Source organism: Festucalex cinctus, chromosome 8 (genome assembly GCF_051991245.1).
Source record: "Festucalex cinctus isolate MCC-2025b chromosome 8, RoL_Fcin_1.0, whole genome shotgun sequence".
In the NCBI taxonomy this organism is placed as follows: Eukaryota; Metazoa; Chordata; class Actinopteri; order Syngnathiformes; family Syngnathidae; genus Festucalex; species Festucalex cinctus.
This window is the reverse complement of record NC_135418.1, coordinates 26,052,104-26,079,961: the sequence shown is the minus strand read 5'-3', so window position 1 is coordinate 26,079,961 and position 27,858 is coordinate 26,052,104. Positions and strand designations below refer to the sequence as shown.

At 42.2% G+C, this 27,858-nt stretch overlaps 3 protein-coding genes across 7 annotated transcripts in view; 2 read left to right on the top strand and 1 right to left on the bottom strand.

Moving 5' to 3' along the window:
• LOC144023447 (uncharacterized) overlaps positions 1 to 20,974 on the top strand; it is a 250,689-nt gene extending 229,715 nt beyond the window's left edge. For 2 of the 3 annotated variants that reach the window (XR_013284551.1, XR_013284550.1), the window contains one exon: positions 20,462 to 20,509. Coding sequence is in view for 1 of the 3 variants with exons in the window: in XM_077528920.1 (XP_077385046.1) it covers positions 20,462 to 20,531 (70 nt within the window). In the remaining 2 variants the exon portion in view is untranslated. Of the gene's footprint in view, positions 1 to 20,461 lie in introns of all 3 variants that reach the window. The other variant, XM_077528920.1, reaches the window with a different exon arrangement.
• The window catches only part of LOC144023446 (metabotropic glutamate receptor 4-like), a 151,907-nt gene extending 127,878 nt beyond the window's left edge, over positions 1 to 24,029 (bottom strand). Inside the window, exon 1 of the mRNA XM_077528915.1 lies at positions 23,432 to 24,029. The gene's annotated coding sequence lies outside the window, so the exon portion shown is untranslated. The remainder of the gene's footprint in view (positions 1 to 23,431) is intronic.
• Positions 1 to 27,858, top strand: part of LOC144024572 (synaptotagmin-2-like) — a 400,108-nt gene that overhangs the window by 260,804 nt on the left and 111,446 nt on the right. The window lies entirely within an intron of this gene.

The following is a 27,858-nucleotide window of genomic DNA, read 5'->3' as shown; positions in this document are numbered from 1 at the left end:
AAGTTTAGGTGTTAAGCAAAGGTCAGAGTTACAATTTCAGGTTCCAGGGTTAGACCGTCACCTCCTGACTACCAGCAATTAAAATTTGTCCTCTGTAGTGGACCTTTTTAAACCTGAATATCTCCCACCCACGATTGAATTAACTCCTTTTGTGCTCTATAGAGGACATGCAGAGTTTTCCAATGATACCAAATGTGTAGGGGTGGGGTTTTTCTACCTTTATTGCATCATAAAAGAAAATGGCTTCCCTCAGTGCAAGCACTATTTAGGGAAAGAGGAAAGTAAATTTAGGCCTTAAGTGTTTTTAGCATGTTTTCTATAAGACTCTTAAGAACAAATTAAAGTATTGTTTGAATTATTTTAACTGTATTTGAGCCTGGCATTTAAGTTTTAAAAAATGTCCTCTGTAGTGGACACATCATAGCTTAAAAATAAAAACTTCTTTTTTTTCAAAAAATTCTTTACCAGTATTCCAGTTACTTCACAAAGATTGTGGAATATCAAAATAAACATGATTGGACAATATTTTTTTTTTCCTGGTAGTCAGGAGGCTAAAATTGGCAATAAGGGATTTAAACCTGGTTCACAGTTCCAAGACAGGTTTGAGGTTTCAAGTTAGTTTCAGGCAAGAGTAAGAGTTTAAAAGTTAAGTTATCAAGCAAAGGGTTTGGGTTTTTAAGTAAGGATTCAAATCAGTATTAGGGTTTCAAACTAAGGTTAGGGTTTCAAAATGTGGATTTTAAGTATAGTTAGGGTTTGAAATGTATGGGGAGGGTCTCAAAGGGGGTTTTAAACCAGGGTTGTTTTTTCAAAGTACGGTTGGAGTTTCAAACTAGGATTCCAAAGTAAGGTTTCAAATGAATTGTGGCCACAGTGTCGACATAACTTGACGTGCTGCCAATTTGTGGCTTTCGTGTCCTTTCCTTGAACAACGAATGCAAATGAAGCGCACCTTCGCTGGAAACTGCAAAACGCAATGTCCTCTATCGTTTTGTTTCTTGAGATGCTCCATTTACTTACCCAATTTTCCAAGACTGATATTGTTATTAATTTCACATTTTCCGCGCACATCTATATTGTGAACACAATGATTAGGGCCCCCCCACCCCCGAAATTGAACGTCTGGGCCTCCTCTGCCTTTTTCTATGAATATGAATCATATTCAGATCACATGGTGTTGGCTGTCCTCCGTGCGAGACGTGAGCAGCTGTCGCGGGAAACTTTTGTTGTTGTTGTGGTGGGGGTGTTGGGCCCGAGTTGAGCTCCAGCGACAGATGGGCAGGAGGGCCCTTCTAATTGACACTCAAGTATGTTGACACCGCAGCAGATCAATAGGTGGGAGGAGGACGGCTGCCTGAGGAAAATGAATGGGGAGTGTATGCGTGCGCGTGAATGATGAGGGGGGGGGGGTGTAAGATGAGGCTGACACCATGTTTGGTCTGCACAGACAGTTTGAGTGTATCGCACTTGAAATATGTACACGTGCTACGGCAATGACCACAACAAGGCAATTTGTCACTGGGGAGGACGGACACAAAGTCCATTTAGTTACAAGTTAGGGTTTCAAACGAGCATTAGAGTTTCAAAATATCGGTTTCAGCAGGTTAGAGTTCGGTTTGAAATAGTCACGTTAGGGTTTCAAAGTAGGGTTTCAAACCTGGTTTGGGTTTCAGACAAGGGTTAGACTTTCAAATTGTTGGTTTCAAGTCATGGTTAGGGTTTCAAATTAGGGTTTCCAGTTAGGGTTTCAAAGTATAGTAAAACATTCACCACGAACCTTTATCTTTAACTCATTCACTGCCATTGACGGAAAAAGACGTCAAATGATACATTTTTGCTGGGCTGGCAGTGAATGTGTTCAGGAAAGGGGAGGGAATTGACATGTTACTCGATTCAAAGGGATGAACATAGACGTGATATGGTTGAGAGTAGCTGACAGTTTCATAGTAGGATTTGTTTTTTTAGAGTAGGGTTTTAAAGTAGGGTTAAGGTTTCAAACTAGGGTCGGGATTTCAAAGTAGGTTTTAACCCAAGGTTTGAATTTCAAAGTAGGGTTTTGAAACAGGGTTTCATAGTAGGATTAAGGATTTAGAGCAGCGTTTCAAAGTAGGATTAGGGTTTCAAAAACGGGTTTTTAAATATGAAAGAGAGTAGCTGGCGGTTTTGTGTGGAAAGTGAGTAAAATTTTTGTCTCATTATTTACTAGGGCTGGGTATTGCCAACAACCTCATGATACGTATCACGATGCAGAGGTCACGATATGAAACGTATCGCGATACATGATCTTCAAGGCAACATGTATCCCGATATTTACATTATCTTACTTGCATTTTATTATAACTGTCATATGTACACCTAAATATGTTTATTATCCTGGATGGCAAAAATGTTTTTGTTAGCAGCTCTTCTGGTAGTGATTGTTAAGGTTACAGCAACGGATAAGGTTTGAAATTCAGCTTCCACATATGGCAAACAAAGTCCAATTGTAAATGCCCCGACTGCACGTTTGCTTGTGTCATATTTGCATAATTTAGACCAAGCTGGCCCGCGACCGGGACCGCGCAAAGCCATCATGACAGGCTGCGTTGCCAGCTGTTCCCACGCGCCGTCTTTTCATTCCGCGTGATGCGAAAAGACAACAAACACTCAACTTGGGGCCTTTCGACGCGCCGGCGCACAACAATTTCTTAAAGCGGCGCCGCTTCTGCCAAGCCTCGCAGCGGCTAAGTGGCGCTTGCATTCGGCCCTTTCCAGTGCGCAGCAGCGACAACACGCCACAGCTGTCACAGCAAACACGGCTTGGCGGAGAGCGAGCGCACATGCTTTCATCACAAAGATAAAAACGTCTTCCTCTATCATATTATATCATATACACGTTTTACTTGACGACTGCAACCACTAACAATGATTCATACTATGTTGGATGGATGGCTGGATGTGTTTGAAGCAAAGTTTAGGGGTGTAAACCAATGTTAGGTTTTAAAATCCTAATCTCCAAGGTTGTTTTCAAGCCAGGGTTAGGTTTTCAGTCAAGGAACTGACATATAAATTAGTGTTTTAAACCATGTTAGGGTTTGTTTGTGTTTCAAACAAGGATTCGGTTTCACAGTTGTCTTTAAAATACGGGTTAGGGGTGCAAATTAGGGTTTCAGTCTAGGATTAAATGTAAAGTATAACAAAGGATAGGGTTGCAAATTAGGGTTTTGAACGAAAGATTTAAAAATTTGTCTAAAGCCAACATTTTGGTTTCAAGTTGGGATTATGGTTTCAAATGAGGTCTTCAAGTCTAGTTTAAGCTTTCACCAATTTTTTTTAAATCAGGATTTGAATTTCAAAGGATGTTTTTTCAAACCCACTGTGTGGATTTCTAACAAGGGTTTGTGTGTCAGAGTAGGGTTTCAACTCTTGCTTAGCTTTACAAAGTTAAGGGTTACAAAGTAGGAATTTTAAATCACGATTTGAGTTTCTAAATCGAGTCACAGTTTACAATTAGGGTTTCAAACTACGGTTAGGGTTTCAAGTCTGTGTTAGCTTATAAGACCTGACTTGACTTATAAAAGAGCTTAAGTGTTCCAGCTTCATAAACAAGCTTTAGGGTCCCAAAGTATGATTTTTAAATCAAGATTTGGGTTTCAAATTCCAGTTTGATTTGGATTTCAAACGAGGGTTATGGTTTCAATGTAAGGTTTCCAAACAAGTTTTGTAGGGTGGACGGATTGTGAGTGGCGTGTTTTCCTCACGTCCATGTTAGTGGCGACGTGAGCGCGGTGCTGAGGGAGCATTAATTAAAGAAAGAGCAAAATGCAGATGACTGTTGTGATTTATTTACAAGACGTTGCCGCTTCCATCTCGCCCGAGGAAACGCGGCTGCACTTTTTTTTTTTTTTTTTCTTCAGAAACATCATGAGGAAAACCGCACCGCAGAATGGCTCCATTTCTGCACCGTTAAAAGGGAAGTCAAGGCAAAAAATGATCTTGACAATAATATGTTCTATGCAGCCCCACTATTCTAAACATGGTATTCTGCTTATTAAATTAATGTAACTTTTGTGGACATAAATGAAGGGGGTTTCAGGTTTTTAAAAATATTTATTTATTTATTTATTTATTTTATGTCATCTCTTTAGACCAGCTTTCAATGTGTGGGTCTCGATCTCAACCCATGAGGAGAAGAAACGTGCCGTCACGTATCGTTTTTGTTTGGTTTCCTGGCACGGGATGCTTTTCCATGCAAGCCTAATGGAGGACTATACGATCGCAGACTGGGAGATGAAATAGAGTGAAATGTGAGAAGCAGTCTTTGTTCTCCTGGATGGAGGAGGCCTTGCAGGGCGGATGAATCCATCAGGACGCTGTGGAAGCATATTAAAAAAGTGCTTGACTTCCCGCTCATCGGATTCAGTTCTTAGCATCTTGCTTGATGGGAGAAAAGCATCCATCTGTTGACCCTTTCTGCAGTAGCTCAGTTTGGGAATGAAGCAGCCTACCCGACCATCATCACATGCACACCTTGTGGAGGACTTGGGGGTGCTGATTGAAGAGGAGACCAAAGGCCAGATGATGGAATTTACAGGTTAAAAATCCAATCTTGACCTCCAGGCAGCTGGAAAAACGACAGCCTGAATGAGGTTCGCTTTTGGTCGGTACAAGTTAGGGTTTCAGAAGTTGGATTAGGGTACTGACCAAGGTTTATGGCTTGAAATTGGGGTTTCAAGCCAAGGTTAGGAATTAGAGTTTGAAGATTGAGTTACAGTTTCAATCAAAGGTTAGGCTTTCAAATGCAGGTTTTAAGATAGGGTTAAGGTTTTCAAGTCTGGATTGGGTTTTCAAACAAGTGTTAGGATTTCAAAATTGGGTCAGGCCATGGTCATTGTGTCCAATATGGGTTTCGAGCCCTTCTTTAGGGTTAAAGTTAAGTTTTCAAACAAAGATTAGGCTGTCCAATTTTTGTTTTTAGTCCTGGGTTAGGGCTTCCAATTCTGGTTTCAAGACAGGTGCATTGCTTCAAGCCAGGATTGGGGTTTGAAAGTAAAGTTTGAAGACAGGGTTATGGTTACAAATTACTTTCAAGTTTTTAGCAAGTGTCATGGTCTTAATTTAGGGGTAGGATTTTAAAGTAGTGGTTCAAGTCAGGGTTAGGGTTTCAAATGAACATAGTAAGACAAAGTTACTGATTTATATTAGTGTTTTAAGACTGAGTTCAATTTTCAAACAAGAGTAGGGGTTTTAAATTTAGCTTTGAAATTTGGGTTAGGATTTCATGCCAGGGTTCGGGTTTCGATTGTTGCCTGGAAATGGGCGGTCCGGATTGAAGGTTGATGATGTGCTTGTCTGTAATGATGTCAGCATGCAGAGAGCTGCGAGCGACGCAAGCGAGGATGATGTTGGGGGAGCTCGCCGGTCGATACAAAAAGGCCGCTACCTCTCAGACGCTGCCATTGATTTACTCTATCTGGTGAGCTCCACCTGCCTGCCTGTCAAGATTAAAGCGTTCTTTGTCCCGTCAAAGACGCCCCGCCCCCTCGTCCTCCCCCGCCTTCCCCGCCCTGGAGAAAAGTGTTTTCCAACAGAATGCCTCCAGGCTGCCGCGGATGGAAAAGTAGGCCACCTGGGCAAAATAAGGAGCTGCTTGAGAAGCGTTGCTCGCACCCGCTCGAGTGCCCGGGCGACACCTCAAACCCGAGGATTGGACTGTCGCCAAGGTTGACGTCAGAAACTCCTGATTGGATGACTGAGAAGCAGGCTTAAAATCATTATGATTATTTTGTTTGTTTTTCAGTTAGTTTTAGGTGGCACGGTGCACATTTGCCTCCCAGTTCTGAGGACTCGGGTTTGAGTCCAGGTTTCGGCCTTCTTGGGTGGAGTTTGCATGTTCTCCCCGTGCCTGCGTGGGTCTTCTTCGGGTACTCCGGTCTCCTCCCACATTCCAAAGACATGATTGGGCGCTCCGAATTGTCCCTAGCTGTACTTGTGTGTGTGGATGGTTGTTCGTCTCTGTGTGCCCTGCGATTGGCTGGCAACCAGTCCCCCGCCAACTGCCCATAGCCAGCTGGGATAGGCTCCAGCACCCTCCGCGACCCTTCTAAGGAGCAAGCGGTTCAGAGAATGGATAGATGGACAGTTAGTTTTAATTAGTTTTTAGAACTTGTTTTTTTTTTTGTTTTACTATTAATTTTACTAGCATTAGCATTAGCATGTTCATTTGCTAGCAATTTTCCCCCCCAATTTTAGTTTTAGTTATTCCGTTACTTTTCGTAAACTATAGTAACTTTGCAAAGAAGATGAAGTGTTGAATGCCATTGCTGTTAAAACACCATCAAAAACTAAGCGATACCTTCCGAAAACACGCTTCCATCCAGCTGCTTCGTTATATAACAAAGCGTACAACTCAACCTAACGTCGGTACCGTTTTGACTCCCGGGCCGCGTCATTGCAATTCCTCACTTCCCGCCAGACAGATCCGAGTGATCCGCGACTGCTGTCGGTTTGTACTGAATTTTGAAAAGAGGTCACATCTCTCCCGTATCGGCATATCTGCAGAATCAAGAGCTGAACTTTCCAAACTTTACTGAGCACCTGCAACTGCGTTCTCGTTCCGCCGCTGGAGGAGCGGCCTCAAAAATCTTCTCGTCATCCTGTGGGAAAACAACGCTGGGAAAAGGGATGTTTACTTAGATTTGTTTGTGTGGGTTGGTTAGGGTTTCACGACAGGATTGGCGGTGTCAATTAAGGTTAAGGTTTAGTATTGGATGGTTTCAAATTAGGGTTTCAAGTCTGGTGTCGGATATCAAGACAGAGGTTTGAAATTAAGGTTTTAAACGAGGGTTTATGTTTCTAATTAGTTTCAAAGAGAGGTTTAGGTATTGAAATAAGTTAGGAGAGATTTGGTCAGGGTTTCAAACCATGAGTTGATTTTCATACACGTTTCGGATAAGGGTTTTAATACAAGATTAGGGTATTGAACCAGGAATAAGGTTTCAAATTAAGGTTTCAACATGAAAAAAATTGTTACAGTTTTAAGGCAGGATTAGGGTTTCAAATGTGGTTTAATGATTCAATTGAGCATTACAACCGATGTTTCAATTTCGGTTTAGGTTTTCAAAAGAGGATTAGTGTTTCCAATTGGGGTTCAAATATGGGACAAGGTTTTCAACTTTCAAGTGTTGGTTTATATTTTAGATAAGGTTTAGGCTTTCAAATTAGGGTTTCAAGTCTTGGTTAGGTCTTGCCAAGATTAGGGTTTCAAGCCAGAGCGATGGCCTTATTGATTAATCCTGCTGGTCCAGCTTTTGTGTTTCTTTAGCCTTTACAATGTCTTACAACCTCAATTTCAGTTGGCCAACCAAGTGTTGTAATGCAGAGTAGGCTGAATTCAAGTTTGTATTATTATTATTGTTGCTTTGCCCATAACATAAATGATAACTGTCAGCCGGAAATAAAAGATCCAAGTGAGAGATGCGCTAAAACCGACAGCTTTCTGGTTTGTTTACGTTTCAATATCAGTTTGTGTGTACCTTGGTGCCATCTCATTCCCGTCACTTTCTGCCCTTAGGACCCGCCGTCACTTTGGCACTACATAAAATTACACGAGAAAAAAAAAAGTCACAGAGTTTAGGGCAATAAAAGCCACCTTTCAAATAGGCTACAGTGCAAGTTCCAAACGTAAACACACAAAAACAAAAAACAATTGTTCACTGTTGGAACTCTTTTGTTTCCGTCTCACGTTTGTCGCTAACAGACAATGTGAACTTTTCCACATTATTTACTACTCAGTTAGCCATTTACAGTAGTTAGTTACAATGTTACATCGTTACCCGAGTTTGCCCCTCACTTTAGTGACTTGATTAGTCAGTTACTTAGCCATTCAGTCAGTTAGTAAGATGGTCAATTTAGTCAATCAGTCATTCAGTTGAGTTACTCAGCCAGTTCGTTAGTTTATCAGTTAGTCAGGCAATTGAGTTGCTTACTTAGTCAAGTCAATTCATTAATTAGTTACTTAGTTAATTAGTCAAGTTATTCAGGCACGTCCGTAGTTACTTGGTCAATTAGTCAGTGTATCAGTAATTAAAATGATACATTCAGTTTAGTTACTTATTCAGTTATGTAGATACCTTTTCAATTTGATGGTCAGTCAGTTTGTCAGATAGTCTGTCAGCCAATTTGGTTACTTAGTAACTAAATTGCAGCTGATTCTCTGTGGCGACCCCTGAAGGGAAAAGCCGAAAGAAGAAGAAGTAACTAAATCAGTCAGTTAGTTTGTCAACTAGTTAGCCAGCCAGCCAGGTTAGTTACTTATTCGGTTCATAAGCTAGACAGCCAAAAGATTTACTCAGTTATTTAGTCGCTCAATTTAGTTACTTTGTGTATGTCAGTTAGTCAGTGTAGCTGGTCACTCAGTTGCTCATTTTGACTAGGGACAAGAGGGTTGCACATCTGCCTCGCAGTCAAGTGGGTTCAAAATTTTTGTTGGAACATAACTGTGTCGAGTTTGCTCCAGTTTCCTCCCACATCCCAAACCATTCTCCTAATAATTGCCCTGCAATGCACTGGCGGCCAGTCCAGGGCAAACCCCGCCTCTCGCCCTAAATCAGCTGGGATAATTACCGGTTTCCCATGGCCCGACCCTCATGAGACAAAAATGGATAGACAGAATTAGACATAATTTACATGCAGGAGGTGTGTCCCTCTCAGGTGTGCTTGGCCTTGGTGGAGGTCTGATGTTCCCCTGATTTCTTTCTAATCTCGATTTCCTATTTGACCAAAGAATGATAGAATTTCTAACTATCTCTATTTTGCCTCCTGTGATACATTTCCAATAAGTGCTCCTTTCACGTCTTTGGGATGGAGCTCACTGACTACTCCCCACTGACCAATTCCAAAGACTATTAGAGAAACAGTCTATACCCAAAGCACTGCCTTTTGCTCTTATCGCGCAGCAGGTAAAAGCTAAACAGTGTCATTAATCTCCAGAAATCAGTTCATTCACAAACGATCAACCCCGCCTATTAAAGTGAGCGTCTTTAAGTTGAAGCTGGAAGCTTTTTTTCTCAGTTCATTTCCTCTCTCCTGACTGATCTGATAAGATAATTTCAGGGGCTCCACTTGTTTTACTTCGGCAGTCACACAGCTTCTAAAACAAGCCGGCAGAGTAACAAAGGAAGAGAGCGCGAGGGGGAGAAAAAAAAATCAATGTAATTGAACACTGTGTTGGCCACTGCCACAAAGAGTGTCGATACGAGTGTCTGACGCTAAAAAGGGAAAACGTGCGTCGTCATCCTGCACCGCACTTAAAGCTCGGCGGCCGCTCGAAAACAAGTCGCGCAATCGTTCCAAAGTTTCAAAGTCGGGACACGCCAGCATCACGGCAACGGGGAAAACATCGTTCGATGCCGCTCATTAGGTCGCTAATGACTTGCTGATGGATTTCGGGTGTTTGCGTGTTCATGCGGCCGTCCGAGCTCCTCTGCGTGTCCCTAATGCCGTCATTTACGTGCCGCTAATGGAGCCAGCATGTCGCGTCTTCGCTAGCCGTAATCAATGGAAAAGCTGTTTATTTTTTTTCCCATCTCCAGATCTTTTGATCACATAAAGATGCGGGCAGTCGAATGTATTTTGCTCTTATTCAAGTAAAAAGGGAAGATAACCACTGGAGAACACAAGTAAAATTTAGCGAGCATCCTTTGATCAGTTTGTCGATTAGTCTTCATTTGTCACAAGGTTGTCATTGGACAGTGACAGTATACAGTATTATACATCAAATCACTGAGAAATGATACCTTTGGATATGCAACCCAAGTTTGAGTTATATAAATACATAAGAAGTCCATGTAAACGTTTGGACTCAGCGATGCTTGAGCTTTGTGGTCTGCGACACAATGACGCCGTCTGAGTTCTGAATATTAAAATGTCAAAATGGCTTCCGACTGTTTGGAACTGTCAAAGCGGGCAAGCATAGCTTGGTTATATTGTAATTTGACCTTACAAAAACAGCATCAGAGTTGCACTGATGGTATGCTGGCTTCTAATAAGAAGAATAACATTACTGTTGTTGCCGAGGCAACCCCGGATCACTGATCACGCATATGGCCTATATGAAAGGGGTGGACCGGCCAGAACGCCTCTTATGTTGTGTTAGCGCCTGTGTCTTGGTTAACGCTCCTGTTTAAACCTTCACACGATAGAAAGAATGATAAGGCAATCTTAGTTCATTAGTTAGATTGTTGGTTGCCGATTTAAGTCATTCACAGCCAACTAGTTTGTTTGTTTGTTTACTAGCTAGCTAACTAGCTGGCCATTTGTCCATCCGCCTGTCTGTTCATTGGTTAGTATGTCGGATTACCTAGCATTAGGAAGAAGAAAAAAAACAAAAAACTGTTGCTTCCAGCAGCTTTCCACTGTGTATCCTCACATGCGCCGCAGCATCTGTATTGTTGACAGCTTGCGACAACAATTGGAGTATCCGGCAGCGACGGGACCTTTGCCTTCGCTTCTGATTGGAGCTGTTGTAAATTATTCATCTGTGCAAGGCACTGACATATTTGGCTTCTCCCCTCGTTTGGACCTCAAGGGTTCCCGTCCCTGTGACATTAAAACAGAGGACATTCGGCTCCTCTGTTTTTTTTTTTAAATGAAAGTTGTTCATCACCATGTTGCCAGCAACAGGTTGACACCACTTAGTCTCCCCCAGGGAGAGCTGTCAGGTCCAATTCTCCATACTGACATTTTGCTTTGACAGAGGGACCAACCGGCGCCAGGATAGGTCCACCATCGGGGAGGCTTGACAGTGTTTCGAGGCATGGAGTTCATTCAAAAAAGCAGCACAGTTCCTGAAATGCAGTTGAGTTTGAACATAACAGGGCAGCACATTTTGGACAATGGTTGGTTGGTAGCTTGGTTGTTGGTCAGCCAGTCAGAAAGTCAGACAGTCAGCCAAGTGGTTGGTTAGTTAAGTAATCTCTGTTGTAATAAAGGATTAATCGCATAATTTGCCACATTGTACAAAGGCTCCCCCTGAGGTCAGTCGTAGCAGAGATGGCCACAGTGTTTGTTGGTTTTGCCCCACTTCCCCTGCTTGGCTGATTTCAGGCGGCGCATTCAGCGTGTTTGTGTGTGTGCCGGGAGGTGGGGGTGGGGGTGTAGGGGGCTGTGAGGGTTACAGTAATTCATGCTGACATCAAGAGAAGCCGTGATTGCATTCAGGGCTTTGTGGGTGAGCTCCATGTGGGCGGAGGAATCGTGTCGGTGTCTCCGTCCAAACCTTTAACAGCCTTTCTAAGAGCTGCAAGGTGGTCCCCGGCCCGACCCCAGCCGCCCAAGGGGAAGGCAAGCGCCGACGCAGCCAAAAAGAAAGAAGCGGTGGGCTCGCATTTTCTGGAATACTTTTCATGAACGGTCCGGCGATCCCCAGCCTCACCGCGGCGGGGGACACACCTGGCCTTCCGTGACCCCCCGTGTTGCGTGCAGTCCGTGCGTGATCGCGACTGTTTGTGCTGAATAATTCACCAGCGCCGGAACAACATCCAGCACTCATGCTCGCTCTTTCCACTGCAGTCTGCTTTGGTCAACAAGGCCGCCCAGATGGAAACGCGGAAAGCTCTTAGGAGTTCAGCTCCGTCCACATCAATTAACCGTCTGCCTTCAGCCAATCAGAAAGGCGCAATAACAACAATAGTCACTTTGAGTTTCCACATGTACTGGCATTTGTTGTTATTGTGCGGTTACCTCCGCCAACCGCATTGCAGGTGGCATTAATTCCTATCGGGAAATTCTTGGGAGGTTCCAGTCCATTTGACTTCAACCTACGCAATGCATTGCCTAATGGTTCACAGTGTGTTGTTACCTCCGCCAAGCTCGATGGAGGGAGGCAGATATTTCTTTGTGTTTATGTTAGCGGCATAACTTAAAACTTCAAAACGTCCAAGAGGGGTGTGGAAGGAATTGTTATGAGTATTTTATTGTGTACTTATTACATAAATTTAGTTATTATTACTATTTCCAACCTGTCTATTATTGTACATTTTACAATCATTGGCGTTTTGTATTAATGAACCAAGCTCAGAAAAACCTTGAATCATGTCTGTAATGTTTTGACTTGGGATGGGTCAGCACAGTGATTGGAAAATGAAGCTTCATGAATCACTGATTGATGATTTTCTTTGATTTGTTCTGCCTTTCACCGTACGGATCTGCTATAGATACAGTATGTCAATTTCGTCAACTTCCTGAAATATTGTTTTCAGAAAACATGCAAAACTGAACCAAATATGATCTAGGCCATTATCTTAAGAAGCTGATAATTTGTAGTAAATAGAAGAGAAATTTGCCTTTTGAAAATCCTCTAAAATCCATTGTAGTTAAGTCAAGTGAAATTTAAACCGGAACAGCCTGTGTACATAAACGTTAACACTTGTACAAAAGACTTGCATAAATAAATGCAATATTTTAATTTCATTGTCACTGGTGAAATCGGGTACTTTCCCGGACTCAGTGCATTGCAGCACTGTTACAAGAAGAAATTTCTAAGTAGTATATATTTTTCTACAATCTCCATGGTCTGACTACTGTCTTCTTTTTTTTTGGGCCAAAGTGACCAGCGGGCTTGCATCCCAAAAAGAACATTGCAGTCCAGGGCAGCACCATTAATGCTCATTTCGCCAATAACTCCTTCAGACTTCCAGTTGTGTGTCATACTCCATGCCAGTGAGGGAGAATGAGTTTTTCTGACCGTGAATGTGACAAATGTGTAAAGACTCAGTGGGCTAGAATGTGGAGAGGGGGTTGTGGTGGGGTGGGGGTGCTGTTGGTGATGATGGCGCTGGTGGTGGTGGTTGGGGGAATGCACGCTTCCCACAGACGATCACGACGGCGGCAATGAATGCATCACAACACAACGCGGTAGGCGACTGTAAGTCAACAGCTCCTAATGCGAGCCTTTGGCATGCAGGGTGTTAAATAGATTGTGAAAATGCTCTTTTCATGACTAAGATGGAGCTTTTCATTAATCCCGCAGCTCAACCTGCCTCCGCATCACAGGCGCCCCTCAAAAGTGGGGGACAGAAAAATGCCCATGGCGGGCCGGCGGGAATTCGCAACAACTTGGTGGTCCTTGCGTACCCCCGTACCCGTGCCCTCCATCCCGTGCCGCCATTTGTGATTTGCGTGTTGGCGGATATGCGTGTGTACAGTCGGCATTCATAGTGTACACGCAGTGCGCTATAGGCGTCTCGCTCCCTGAGCATGTGCCGTTTGGTGAAGCCTTTCAACAAGCACGCACATGTGCTTTTGTACGCTGCCTGTAGGTGGATGCGCTTGATGCTGCGGATATTCGCTCGACTTAAATCGTATTTGGCCTTTTATGCAGGGAAGATATAGCGCTTATTGATAGATTTTTATTTTTGGGGACACCGCTGTTAATGATACCCACGCGAGGATTAGAGCAATGGAACATGTGCATGTGTGTGGATGCTGATAATTGTCGTCCCATGATAAGCGCGTATATTACATTTACATTTTTTTTTTTTAGAAGTGAGAGACAAAATGGTTTACAGCAGCAGAATTTGTGAAAAACACAAATAGGAAAACAGTTATCCTCATTCAATTGCACATAATTTAAAGTTTAAATAGGAAATCAACCCCAAAATATTGTTTATATGTTGCATGTGCTCCCACTAATTGTGGTTAATGCTGAAGAATTCCCACATGTTATTGTGATTTTTATTCTCCACACAACTCCTACATAATACTTCCAATTTACATTGCTCAGTTTTCAACTCGCTTCAAAAATTCACGTTTCCCGGGGTATATACTGTATTGTCTGATTCCACATTACTTACAGTATTTGCACAATTTAACATTAACTTATCATCATTGTCAGGTGTCTGATACTGCTCAGTGGCACAGTTGGTATTGTCCAGTAACCAGGAGGTTAGAATTTCATAATGTATCTCTCAATTTACTTCATCAGCATTCCACATGCATTCAAAATCTTATCATTCAGCGTTCAGCATTCCCACGCAATTTCTCCAGAAATTGCACTTAGTCTAGTCTAAACATGACATTCTTATTAATATTGTGTTTGTGGAATATGAGTTAAGCAGCAAAAGCCACCCGTTTCGATCCGCTGCCATTTTGTCACTTGTTGTCGGCTGAAAATGGCATCACAGTTGCCCCGGGTGGATTTTGCTGACTGCCCCTGTAATGGATTGTTTAGTCACTCGATTTTGACCTGGATTGCATCGTCAAACATACCTTTAGCCAACGCATTACTTTTATTATTCAATGCTGTCTTCTCCAGGGTTAGAAGTTTTATCACCATTCATTTCGTTGTCTCGGGAGACTTGCACTTGGTTCATTAAAATATAACATTGCATAATCCATATTTTAATGGTTAATTTAGCCTCCTAGTTTTGATCGGTATGCAGACTTGAAAACAAACCTTTTTTGTTAATCATATGCTCAAAATCGTAATTATACAAGTTTGTCTACGCGTAGTAACAATCCGCAGTGTGGCACCACACCACTGGGTGGCGCCTCTTTGTTTTTGTGTGCATGTGCAACGCTTTTTCGTTTTGTCTGTGAATGTTTTTGAGGCGTACGACTATTGTGATGCGCGATGGCGCCAATCCCACTGTTTTGTTGGGTTTTTTGTGTGTGTTATTTCTTTTTAATAAAACTGAACCTGTGGACTTCCAGTTGCTCTCCCGTTTTTGCTGTCCCGCCGCGTCGTCCATAGCCGATCAGCCACCGCGCGTTACAGTGTAGTTTATTAAAACAAAATAACGGTAATTATTATTAGCTCAGTCAGACTCAAGAACGTTTGTTGTCAATCCTCTACTAACTTACAACTAAGACGTACATTTTTTAGCCAAAGTGGTCCTCACTTGGTTCATTAAAACAAAATAACTGCGATAACTGAACGCATAGAACGTCACTGTTTTGCAAACGTGGATATTTGCCGCACAGCAGCTCCATGTTATTCGCTGCACCGTGACAAGCCGCAGGGAAAGACGCGCGTTCGTTCCCTCGGCTTGATCTCGCCCTCATCCCGAGTCATCCGTCTTCGCTGCCGTCTTGTATTAATTATAAATCCAGCGTGAATAAACCAACAGGTGCGCAAACAAATTGGAGGCGTAATTGCAATATCGGCGTTGCAGATGAGCTCGGGACGACAGGTGAATCGAAGCGGCGTGGCCGACTAGGTCGCTGGCGCCGGTAGCCGCCCCAGCCAGATGTCTGTCTGTCACGCCGACGCTGATGTTGGCGCGTGCGTTGTTGATGGCTGATCAAATGTCGCGTGACACACGGGAGTCATGACTGCGCTGATTGGCCAAGCAAGATGCTGCAGCGTGCGGTGTGTGCGTGCGTGTGTGTGTCCTCGCCACTTTTAGCCTTCATTTAAACTGCATCAAACCCTCGTTTGAAACACTAACCAGAGACTGAAAACGTGATTTGAAACCCTAACCCTAACTTTGGCTTGAGCGTGTAATTCAAAATAATAACCTTAGTTGAAAACCTAATTTTAAACCCTAACACCTGTTTGAAACCAAAACCTTGTCTTGAAACCTAAATTTGAAACCCTACCCTTAGCTTGATAGCCTAACATAAAATCATAATCCTGACTATTAAACTACACTTATTTGAAACTCAAATCCAGTCTTGAAACCTTCATTTGAAACTGTAATCCTTATTTGGACCCTAACTCAGAAAACAATTTGATACGCAAATCCTCATTTGAAACACGAACCCTATTTTGACACCACAATGATGGTTTGAAACCTCAATTTGAAACCTTAATCTTAACTTTAGTTTGAATCCTGTTTTGAATCCCTAATGTTAAACCCTAACTCAAAACCCAACCCATGGCTTGAAACCTACTTTGAATCCATAACCCCTTGTTAAAACCCTAATTTAAGCCCCTACACATGGCTAAAACTGTTTTTTGAGACCCTAACACAGACTTGAACCCTTGTTTGAACCTCAAACCCTGACTAACCCTGCCCAAGCGCGAAACTCCCATTTGGAAGCCTAGATTGAAATCGTAACACCCATTTCAAAACCAAAATGTCATACTCCCATGTCTTCAAACCTATCTTTGAAACCCTAATCCTGGCACAAAATCTAACCCTGATTTGAAGCCCTAACCTTGGTATGAGTCCAACCATGGGTTAAACCCTAATTTAAGACTTTCGTGAACCTATACTACAAAATTATGATCCTGATTTTAAATCCTAACCCTAAATTGAAACTGTCATTTGAAAACCTAACCCTGGCTCGACACCCAAATTTGGAACCCTGAACCCTTCTTGAAAACCTCATTTTAAACCATTACGTGTGCTTGGTGAGTCATATAATAGGATGGCGTTTGATTTCTATTCCATATAGCTATAGAGTGTGTGAAGTTATAGAGGTTGCGCTAAAATGGAGGGAGCGTGCATGTGGCGTGCTCACTCATCTCTTCCACTCATCCAGTTGCACCCACATTCAGAGGTGGAAAGAAGTGTTGATATTATTACTCCCTGCCGCTCACTGGTGCTCTTTTGGAAAAAGGACCATGTAACCGCAACCCAATGGCAGCTTTCTTTTGAGCGCCATCGCGCAGCGGCAGAAACAAATTGCGTCGGCATCACGGCAGCGTCACTGTGACACATGATGCTACTGTGACATTCCACATACGCTTTAGCATTCATCACAGAAAGTACTTCACCTGAAGACTGTAATCTGTAAAATACTGTTGGAACCAGTGTAGTTCATGCTCAGAAGAACACACCTAACACAGGTTTGTGTTATGTTCTGGAGTTGGATCCCAAAAGCGCAGACACAAATAGGAGTTTAACACTTTATTCGCATAACATCAAGAGGCGTGGAACTAACTTAACTTGACCTAAAAGCAACGTGAAGGCATCGAGAAAAAGAGGAGCAGGTGGCCAACTGGACAGAGGAATAATCTGACAAAACACACACTTGCACCATTTTGTGGCACGAATTGGCACGATTCGAATCGTGAAGTGTGCGTAAACCCATCGCGGCTGCGTGCCATGTCGGGGCAAAAATTTTGAAATGCTCAAAATTTTTGTCACGACAAAATTTCGCGACCGGGTCGTAAACTATGCCAAACTGTTCGTGAACTCGTCGGGGTGATGCGGGAATGGATGCGCGCCGGTGTCAAGAAGTGCCACGAATAGTTCACCAACAGCTCACGTCGAGTTATATCCGAGTTCGTGCCCCAAATGGCACGACTTGGCACGACAAACTCGTGACCAAAAGTCATGCATGTGTCAGCCTTGCATTAGGCTTATATAGACAGTGAATCGATCAGATTGGCTGTGGCTAGGGTAACAGGACTGACATGGAATTATCTGATTGGCTGTTGACCAGATAAAGAGATTAAAATATTATTGACATCACATAGCTCTTGACATCACATAGCTTAAGACCAGTTGAAACTAGATGCCGGTTACATCAGTTCGAAACAGACACGGTCATGACCCAAACATAACCCTTGCGTGACCCAAACCTAACCCTGGCATGACAGTTTGAAAGCCTAATCCTTCTTTGAAACCCCAACCTTGTCTTAAAACCCTAATTTAAGAACCTAATTTTAAACCGTAACCTAATCAACAAAGTACTTTTGTAACCAGTGCAGCTCGCATTAACAAATACAAGAATACTATCAAACCCTGACTAACTTTGATATTAGAATCTTACATTGAAACCCTATCCCATACTGCAGATCCTCATTTGAAACCTTTTCCTTCAAACCCTAATTTGAAACCCAAATCCATGTCTGTCAAAGAAGATCAATCAAAATGCTGTAAAAGGGCCTGTAATGAAATGAAATGAAAATGCGGAACTCTGTCTCTAACATAACTGGCAGTGAATGAGTTAAAAAGCATCCACACTACCGAAAGCGCAAAAGCCGTCTTTTAAATACACAGATTTTAAACCTGTTGCCAACAGCACGCACAATCCACTTGAGCGAACACGCACGTTTAACGCCCGCTAGTTGGAATCTTCGTAAATCTGAGGGCGGATGTATAAAAAGTCTCATGTGACGCGTGTGGCTGCACTCAGGTGTGCAACAAACTTGTGTAACAAATGGACTGAGGCATGTAGGGAACATTAAATGGACACGCGTGGAAACAAAATGGAACTGGGAGGCAGATTTGCAGGCAAAGATGCTCTTGAACCCCGGTGTAAGATAATGTGCATAATCCACAGCAGGGATGTTAAGTGCACTCATTTCACACTCCATTTCACACAACGCTGCCCAAGGAAGAAGAATGCCCGCGTGTGTGCGTGTGTCTACGATGACTCGGGCAACGCGCAGCATTACTCTTCTTGTGCTGCGCCGCACCCCGCTGTTGTTTCCCCTCCTCTGTTAATAACCTGAAAACCTAGAATAGTTGCACAATATTTCAACATTAATGAAATGTCAGCCACATAATAAGAGTCAGGTTCCGCGTGAAATTCGTACTTGTCGTACGTGGCTCACCAGATGCGTGCGAGCCACTTACGATGCCAATTGCTACCTGTTGCTTTCTTCTCAATGGAAGATTATATATTTTATCACGAGGCACATTTGCGGCCATTCATTTAACAAGCACGCTTATCGTTGCGCTTGCTGAACGGCACTGCAACATACTTGGCGGGCTTTTTCCAATACTTCCACATTTAGGTCATTTAATTAGCATATGTTTTTAATGAGTTAACGGTAATATTTTTTCCTATGTCAATAATAATTACTGTAGTGGCTGTATAGTAAAATCATGAACTTCATGACCTTTATTAGGGAATTTAATAAGCATATTCTTAAATTGGTTCATGAATCATATATAATATATATAATATATATAATATATAATAAATTTGTTTTGACTCATTTCCAACTGCTACTCCAAGCAAGGTTGCATCATCTTGTCAGAACGATCAACAATAAAATGAAAGCAAAGCACACTGTGAAATATAAACCTAACTTCTGCAAGTCCCCATTCACGATATTGAGACGATATACTCTGAATGGTTGATGCAAACAATTAACTCTTTCACTGCCAGCCATTTTAGAAAATTTCAAAATTTTCATAACCCGCCCGATATTACGTTCAATAATTATATATAAACCAAATCTGCCAAATGACAGAATAGACTCCCTACTTTTTGCCTCATCCCGTTCTTTTATAATTGACAGTAGAAAAATGTAGTTTTGCCAAAATACAGCCATTTCTCCCATGGACTTTGAAACTGTGTTTATTTCATATAAACTGGGGCAATGATGTCATATACCGGTGGTTGGGCATCAGTAAAGTTGTTTTCAAGTCTGACATTTACAGTGTAGCATAATCAGATTCTTCCCCATTTATCAACGCTCTAAAATATACAATTGGCAGTGAATGAGTTAAAAAAAAAAAAAAGATTTCCGATCACTGTTCCGATCATAAGATGGAGCAATATATCTGTTTAAATAACTTCTTTATTTACAGTATATTTGGGGGAGAAAAAAATATTTTATGCATACAAGATTTTTGGGGTCAATAAGCAAGCTTGGGTGGAAAAAAAAAAAAAAATGATACTAATTCAATCAGGCGCTGGAGATTTTTAAGGGTAATGCTTTAAGAAGATTGTGAGTCTTTATATTGTCAATTCTAAGCACAAAGGGATGTCAAGTACTTAACTTGCTAATCAGCAATCGTGATTGGCCCCAAAAATTGAGATTGTGTAAACTAAGCCTTTTTTTTTTTTTTTTTTTTTTTTTTAAAGCCTGATCATTTAAAAAAAAAAAAAAGCATTTTTTTGGGGTTTTTTTTGTTTGTTTGTTTTTTTTGTAAAGCCTGATCATTTAAAAAAAAATGTTTTATTATTTATTTATTTTATTTATTTTTTTTGTGGTGTGTTTTGGACGGATTGATGGCATTTCTGTTCATTTAATCACAGAAAGATGATTTAAGATACAAACGTTATGTGTTGAGAAGTCGTACAGCACAGCCGTAATTCTATTTCCTTTCTTTCCAACTGAAAAAAAAAATGGACTTTGAAATCCAGCATTGCTCACCGCGTACAATCCAATGAGGAAACGCAGTTATGTTTCATTATTAATATTGTTATGATGGAGATACTGTACTGTATATGTGTGTGTGTGAAATAACTTAATAAGAGTGTTGGGTTTATTTTGGTATGCGATGAATGGATCTGTTCAGGGATGCCAACCACCAGAGCTGGCTGTTTGTAGTGTGTCCATGTGTCTGATTCACCTCCTTTTTTGGTACAGTGAAATTGTTTGGAAAAGCTCCCTGCTGAGCAGATGGTGTCTGGCGGCAGGAGAAGGAAGCGCACACACACACACACACACACACGCACACTTCCTATTTCCAGTTTGAGTCTTTATAAAGGGAATAACCAAGGTCTAGTGGGATTTTGACCACAGATCTGTTTTGGTAATCTGTACATTTTTTTTGTGTGTGTGCTGCAGGAGGAGCGTAAGTGCGATTGTGGAGGAGGCAGGAGAGCGTCTCTGTTTGGAAGCCTTTCAAGCACTTTGATCAAGGTGTGACGCGATGTGTTAAGATATACGCAACACATTCTTTCGGGAATGTGGCCAAAGTGTTCATCGTATTGCAAAATTCAGTGCGAGGCAGGATGTTTTTTTTTTTTTTTTCTTTGTAAGAGAAAAAGCTGGCCTGCAAACAACACGATGCATCACCGGAGGCAGCACAGCAACGTTGAGGTGCTGGTGCTGGTGGCATCGTGCTTTAGGCTGTTTTCATCTTCGTCTTCAGCTGGAGGCACTTTATCAACACTTGAGACACAAAAAGAATGAGCTAGCCATGAGCATGGACAAGAGATTGAAACAGTCTAGGGATGCAACGATAACGGCAATAATCGTGATATCGCGATATTAAAAACTGCCACATTGTCATTGTCGTCATGTCACGATATTAAAAGCAGCATCTGTTAAAAAAGAAAAAAAGTCAGGTTGATTTTGTGCAGTTCTAGCACCCTCTGATGGCTAGTTTTTTTTGTGCAGTTTAATTTTCACAAGGCATGTTTTGGCCCTTCTATCTTTAAAATCCACACTAATGGTCTGATGAAGGGGAATGTAATATGATTGTGAACCGAGTCAGTATGAGGTGGAACTCAATGTGTGCGTGCATTAGCAAGTGCCTCAATATTAAGTGTTATTGTCGGTTTATGTGCATTGCTGTTATGTACGAAAGTGCAATATTGTGTATTTTTTAGTGTACGCTTTTTTTCTTTTCTTTTTTTTTGCAATATTGTGACTTTCTTTTTTTATATGACCGACCTCTCCACAATGTTGTGATAATATTGTATCGAGGTGTTAGGATGTTGTTACATTCCTATGAAACACAAACCCTGACTTGAAAGTTTACCACTAATTGTAGAAATGCTGAAAGCATTCCCACGTTAGTCGCCTTTTTATTCTCCACACTTTTTTTGCCGTGTAACAACTCCCACATCATACTTCCAATTCCCACCGTTCAAATTCCAACTTGCTTCAAAAATTCACGCCATCTTGGGAATATTTCGTCTGATTTCACAGTACTTACAGTATACTCCATCAGACACGGTGGTAATGTGCGTGACGAGAGCCAATCACAGTCAACCTGTGACTGACACACGGGCTTACTCAAACTCACGTTTAGATTGTTTGACACAATGTTAATGAGTCAACAATGATTTCACGTAAAGCTCATGACATCACATAGCACAAAACCAGTTGAAACATCACATAGCGTTCTTCCAGTTGGAACCAGATGAGGGTTACATCACTTCAAAACAGACACTTGACCTCACGGTCATGAACCCAAACTTAACCCTGGCGTGACCCCAGACATGACTGGAATATACAAAACGTGCGGAGAAATTCACCATACTTTGAAATGAGAGCAACTTGGAAGTCAACCAGGTGAGATATGTATACGTTAGCAGGCTTTCTGTATCCAGTGGCCAGCTGCTCGAATATACTGTGCAAAATGAGTGGATTAATCCACTTTACATTGAGAGAAGAACATCTTGGACGTCAGCAGGATGATCAATCGGGAGGATCCGCTGAATGTTAACAGGATTTCTATATACAGTGCGAGCACATCTGATCAAATATACAGGAAAAAAATGAATCCCTTCTACTCTGAAATTACAACTTGGAAGTCAACCAGGTCATATATTGGAGCTTCTCCTGTATGTTAATCAGGCCAACTGTTCTCATATACAAAATGCCAATTTTTGTTATCAATTCTGAGCCTTGTAGCTGCACCAGAGGAACTTTTCGCTGACGTTGCAGTGGAGCAGCAGATAAGACGAAAGCAGGCGGGGGGGGGGCAGGCATTTCAAGCAGAATATCACTCGCTGGCAAGAACACCAACAACCCAAGACGTCATCTGCAGTATTTCCCCTCGCAGATCACAAGAGAGTGAATTAAAAACCTCGGAGGTTCTTTATTTTTTGCCGAGTCAGAGCCCCGAGGTAATTACGCTGCGAGTTGAGTGGGAATGCAGACAATGGCATATTTGCACCACCTTCCTTTCACCATGCATGCGCCGTCCAATTGAAGCTGTGAGAATAAGCCGGCGCAAAGCTAATCTTTGGCCCCCGCCAAAGAAGGCCGCGGGGAGTGGGCTCCGGAACCCGGGAGCCGAAGCCGATATTAACACCGCTGTGTTTGTCGTGGTGTCGTGTTGCTTACGGTGCAACGACCGCATAACCTTAATGTGCACCACTGTGCCCTCCGCTACAACTAAATAACGCCGCTGCATTAAGAGGCATGCAAGCTTTAAGTGCCCTATTAAAGTTTGCTGAAGGAGGAAGAAAAAGAGGAGGAAGGGGAGGAGGGGGGGCACCACCATCATCACTACCACTGTCAGGAGGCGGACACACATCACACACACACACACACACACCCACAAGAGGATGAAGGGAGCTCATCCTAGCATTCGCCAGCCAAGCTGTGACACACACAAAAAATGGACCAACCATCCATTTAGAGTGCTTCACGACATGACTCAAGTTGTTTCAAGGCTGATGAGATGATGAATATGTGTCATGTGTAAAGGGGGGGGCAGTTCGCACATCGTTTCCGCTGATGTGCACCAGCTGTTGCTACCTTTAAAGGTTCGGCTGATGTTTACTGAGCGTGTTTTAATCTAATTTTGAAGGGGGGGTTCTTGAGGCGCCTCCGCAGCGCGGGATGCTCGCATGCAAGAAAGACTATGCACCTTTTTTTGAAAGCCACAAACGCAACCAAAACAAGCACAATTGGGCGTCGCGCTGCACATATTGGTGCACTTTTCGTTTGCATACAAAACCTATACACGCACGTCTTCTGCCTTCATTTTGAGATACTTTCAAGCTTATACCTACGAGAAGCATTTACTATGTTGTTGTGTTTTTTTGTACATGTGGTGCATTTTTTTGCAGCACTTACCCCCGGTTTTCTTTCCTTGCGGCGGTTTCCAGTTGCGGTCCAGCCCGCGAAGTGACCCACATCCGATGCTTCACATTCGGAGTCTCAGTCTTGCACGAAGTATCCACGAGGAAATCCACAGAGCGCTGCTGCACATCGGGGGAAGTGGTGCTGAAAAGTCTGGAACTTGAATCGTGGGTGGTTGAGTGGGGAGAAGGAGGAGGGGTGGGGGGACACGATGCAAGCGAGGCGAGCGTGCCTCTTTTTTTTTCTTCTTCTTCTTCTTCTTCCTCCCTTGGTGGATGTTTCCCTCGCGTGATTAATACTCCACAGGCAGCCGCACGGCGTTCTTATCTGCGCCGAACTGCACCCCGGGTGCCGGAGAAGGCGAATGTGTTGATAGCAGATTAGTGCATGTTCGGCGATAACTGCGCCAAGCCTTTATCCCTTATTTTGCTCCAAATGTCAACCGGGTTTCGTCAGGGATGGCGCAGCAGCAGTACCGTTCCCCTCTGTTTTTTCCCCCCCTGCCAATTAAGATCAATTAAAGAGTAAAATTGTTGCATCCATCCCGAAGACGCGCCTGCTGTTCGATAACCCCACGACGTGGGATGTGTGTGAGCGCGCGCGGCGGATGATGCGCGTTGTGGGGTGCGCGTAAAGCATGACGAAGATATCAAGTCCAATCAGTGTGAGGAAAAACTCTCACTTCGTGCGGCACCAACGCAAACATAACAACAACAAAAAAGTGTTTGCTACCTGAAAATACTGCAAGGTGGGCCAAAGCGCGTTTTTAAATTAACTTGTAGCCTATATGTGATGACAAAATGCTGAAAAAAAATTAGTCAAGAATGTCATTTTCAGCATTTTGCATACAGAATGAAGGAAAGGGCTCAGGTCGTGACCAATTATGGCAAACCTGTTTTTCTGGGTTTGATCATGTGACGCAAGCTGAGCCCTCTTAGACAGTAGGGATGTAACGATACTGGCAATATCGTGATATCGCGATATTAAAACTGCCACAATATATTGTCGTCGCCAAGTCACGATATTAAAAGCAGCACATCTGTCAAAAATGTCGGGTTGATTTCCATTTGTGCAATTCTAGCACCCTCTGGTGGCTAGTTTTTTTGTGCAGTTTAATTTTCACAAGGCATGTTTTGGCCCTTCTTTGTTTAAAATCCACACTAATGCAAAAATGAAGGGGAAAGTAATTTGCTTCAATATGTGTAGGAACTCAATGTGTGCTTGCATTAGTAAGTGTCTCTATGTATATATATATATATATACATATATATATATATATATATATATATAAGAGAGAGAGAGAGAGAGATGGATGGATAGATGGATAGATTTTATTTTTTTATTTTTTTACAATATTTGTCATTGCTGTATTGTACAAAAGCACAATATTGTGTGTGGGTGTTTTTTTTGTTTGTTTGTTTGTTTGTTTTAGTATGAGCAAATTTTTTCACAATATTGTGACCTTTTTTGCATCGCCAACCTCCCCACAATATCGTGATCATTATCATCACCTCGATATCGTGATAATATCGTATTGTGATGTTTGGATATCGTTACATCCCTATTAGGCACTGTGATGTCATTTTCAATCAACAAGTGTGCAAAATGGCCGCCTCAGGGATTTTGCTTCTTGATAGTGAGCTGCATACATATTGTAATACTAGAATCGCTTTCACTTTCCTCCATCTGAAACAATATACCCCATTTCTGCATGGTGCTGCTGTTTTGGTTAGCAACAGAATGAACTCAGCAGTTAACTCTTGTCATGTTGTCAAGTGAGCAATAGCATCTGTGAACGGGCACGTTTTTTCACTGATGGTAAAAGGGAGACAACTATTTTAAAGGATGCTTTTATTTCTCTCAAGTAGACGCCGCAGCCGCTTCGTTCTGCACCTGCTTTCGTGGGCAACGTGGCGAAGGAGCTGAGCAGTGGGGGCGGGCAGTGCATTGTGCTCAATGTTGCTCTCTTTTGAGGCAGCCGAGCTGGTGAATATTCATGAGTGACGAGCGTGTTTTGGGACCGGCACGCAAAGGAATCACAGCGCTAACTTGTTCCTGTTATGGAACTAATTGTTGGATGTGTCTTTATTATCCCACAATGCACTAGCTCTGTGTTTTCAAACTCACGACTAGAGACTGTGCAATTTCAATGGCATGTATGGGAGTCGTATTTGAATCTGTGTAGATTTTAGGTGCTTTACGGTATCGCGTTATTTTAACCTCTAACCTTCTTAAGGGGTTTACTGTGATGTTACTTTAAAATGCACAGTTTCTTTTTTTTAAGCCTTTTTAAGTATAATCTTCAAGAATTTACTGTATCCTTATTTTTGCCTGCAAAATCTTCATGAGATTTAAAGAAGTCTATTTTACAAGATTTTCAGTAGTCGTACATTAACCTGAACACATTTTTGTATAGTCTTGCTTTAGCTTGCACAGTTTACACGCTATATTTATTTTACCCTGCACAACACTATAGGATTTAAACTGAACATCTTTTATGGGATTTACAGTAGTCTTATTGTAATCCACAAACCTGTACAGAGTTTACAGGATTTACAGTTGCTGTATTTTAACGTGCACCTTTTCTTAGGGGATTTATGGTTGTCTTATTTTAATCACTATATATTTTATGGGATACGTGGACCGTGGTCATCATATTTTAATTTGAATAATTTTTATGGAATTTACAAGATTTTTCTTTGAAACTGTGCAAGATCAAAAGATTTATGGACGTTAACCTGCACATGTTTTTACAGGATTTTCAGTGGTCTCGTGTGGTTCAGCTGTAACCTGTGCAGATTTTTGCGGGCTTTACAGTCATCTTATTTCTACCTGCATAATTTTTATGGGATTATCTGGAGTCTTGCTAAAACCTGCAATTTTTTTTATGGGAATTGCGGAAGTCTTCTTTTAATCTGCACAACGTTTAGGGGATTTACTGTTGCCTTTTTTTTTGTTTTAACATGCACCAATGGGGTTTATGATAGTCTTACTATAACCTGCCAAGCTTTTAGAGTGTTTATTGGAATTTTGTTTGACTGTATTTTATTTAATCTATTGCAGGATTTACCTTAGCTTCTTTTTAACCTGTGCCAGTTTTACAAGATTTACTGATGTCTTAATTTAACCTTCACAGCTTTTGGAGGATCTACACTACAGTTAATTGTAACCTGCTCATTTTATGATAGCCTTATTTTAACCGGCATAACTTTTATAGGATTTACGGTAGTCTTATTTGAACCTTCTCGTCTTTTATGAGATTTATGGCAGACTTTTTTTGGGGGGGGTGGGTGACCTGTGCAGTTTTTACAAGATTTACAGCAGCAATATTTTAGAAGTACTATAAAAGTATCAAGGGTACAAAAGCAGAACCTTAGAGGGTAGCACCCCAATGGCAGAAGCCCCTAACTAAATTAATATTCATGCACTGTTTTCCCTGGGAGTGCCTGCACTGAACGCGACATTTTCACGCCTCCCAATCCCGTCTGCTCAGCTTCCTTGTTTCAATTAGCCACGGGGCGGAGAGAATGGAAAGCCACTTTAATTCCAGTCACTCACGGCAATCCCGGGTGGCGGAAGCGAGCGCAAACCCGCCGAGGCGTAATCACCTGCCCCCAGACACTGCTCATTTCATGGACACATAATGGGAATTACTCAGAGTGTAAATTCTCCAGTTCAAAAGGTTCTCTCGTCTAGTGGTGTCATTCTTTACGAGGGCCAAACGTTGAGCTGTCTGTCACAGCTCGAGAGATTTTTTTTTTTTTTTTTGTCATCACTCATCAACTCAACTCTAGGGGAGGAAAATTTAATGATTTTCTATTATTTTCAATCAAACTGACAAAAAAAAGTATTCCGCTGGAATATAAAGTGATGACCTGGATGTCCTTCAGCATCAACAAACTGATTTAACAGCGGCAAAGAAAAAAAGATGTTGTTGCACCGCTTTTCATCAGGGCCCGTGTCATCTAATATTGAACTCCTGGCGGCGCTCTCTCTCTCTCTCGCTCCCCCTCTCTCTCACGCACACACGCACATTCTGCTGACATGTAAGTGTATATAAAAGTGATAGTGTGACTCTCAGCATGTCACTGTGCTGTTTGAGAAGATGAAACAGAGCAGCCATATGCTGCATCCACGTGTGACTGAGTGCGACATGCACTGTCGATCCTCAAAATCGGGTACAGTAAACCTCCATCGCCATTGGGACCGATCCCTAACACAAATCATGTAAAACTGTGAGTATTTGACGCCCAAACTATTAAATATTTTCAATTCCCTCTAGGTATAGGCGAGTACTAACGCCAAGTATCTTTATCAGACAAGATGTCGGGTACTACCGAGGCCACTGATACAAACTTAAGGCAAGAAAATAAGTCCTCCTCGCCAGTAGTTGGCGCTACACGATTTGACACATCAGTGAA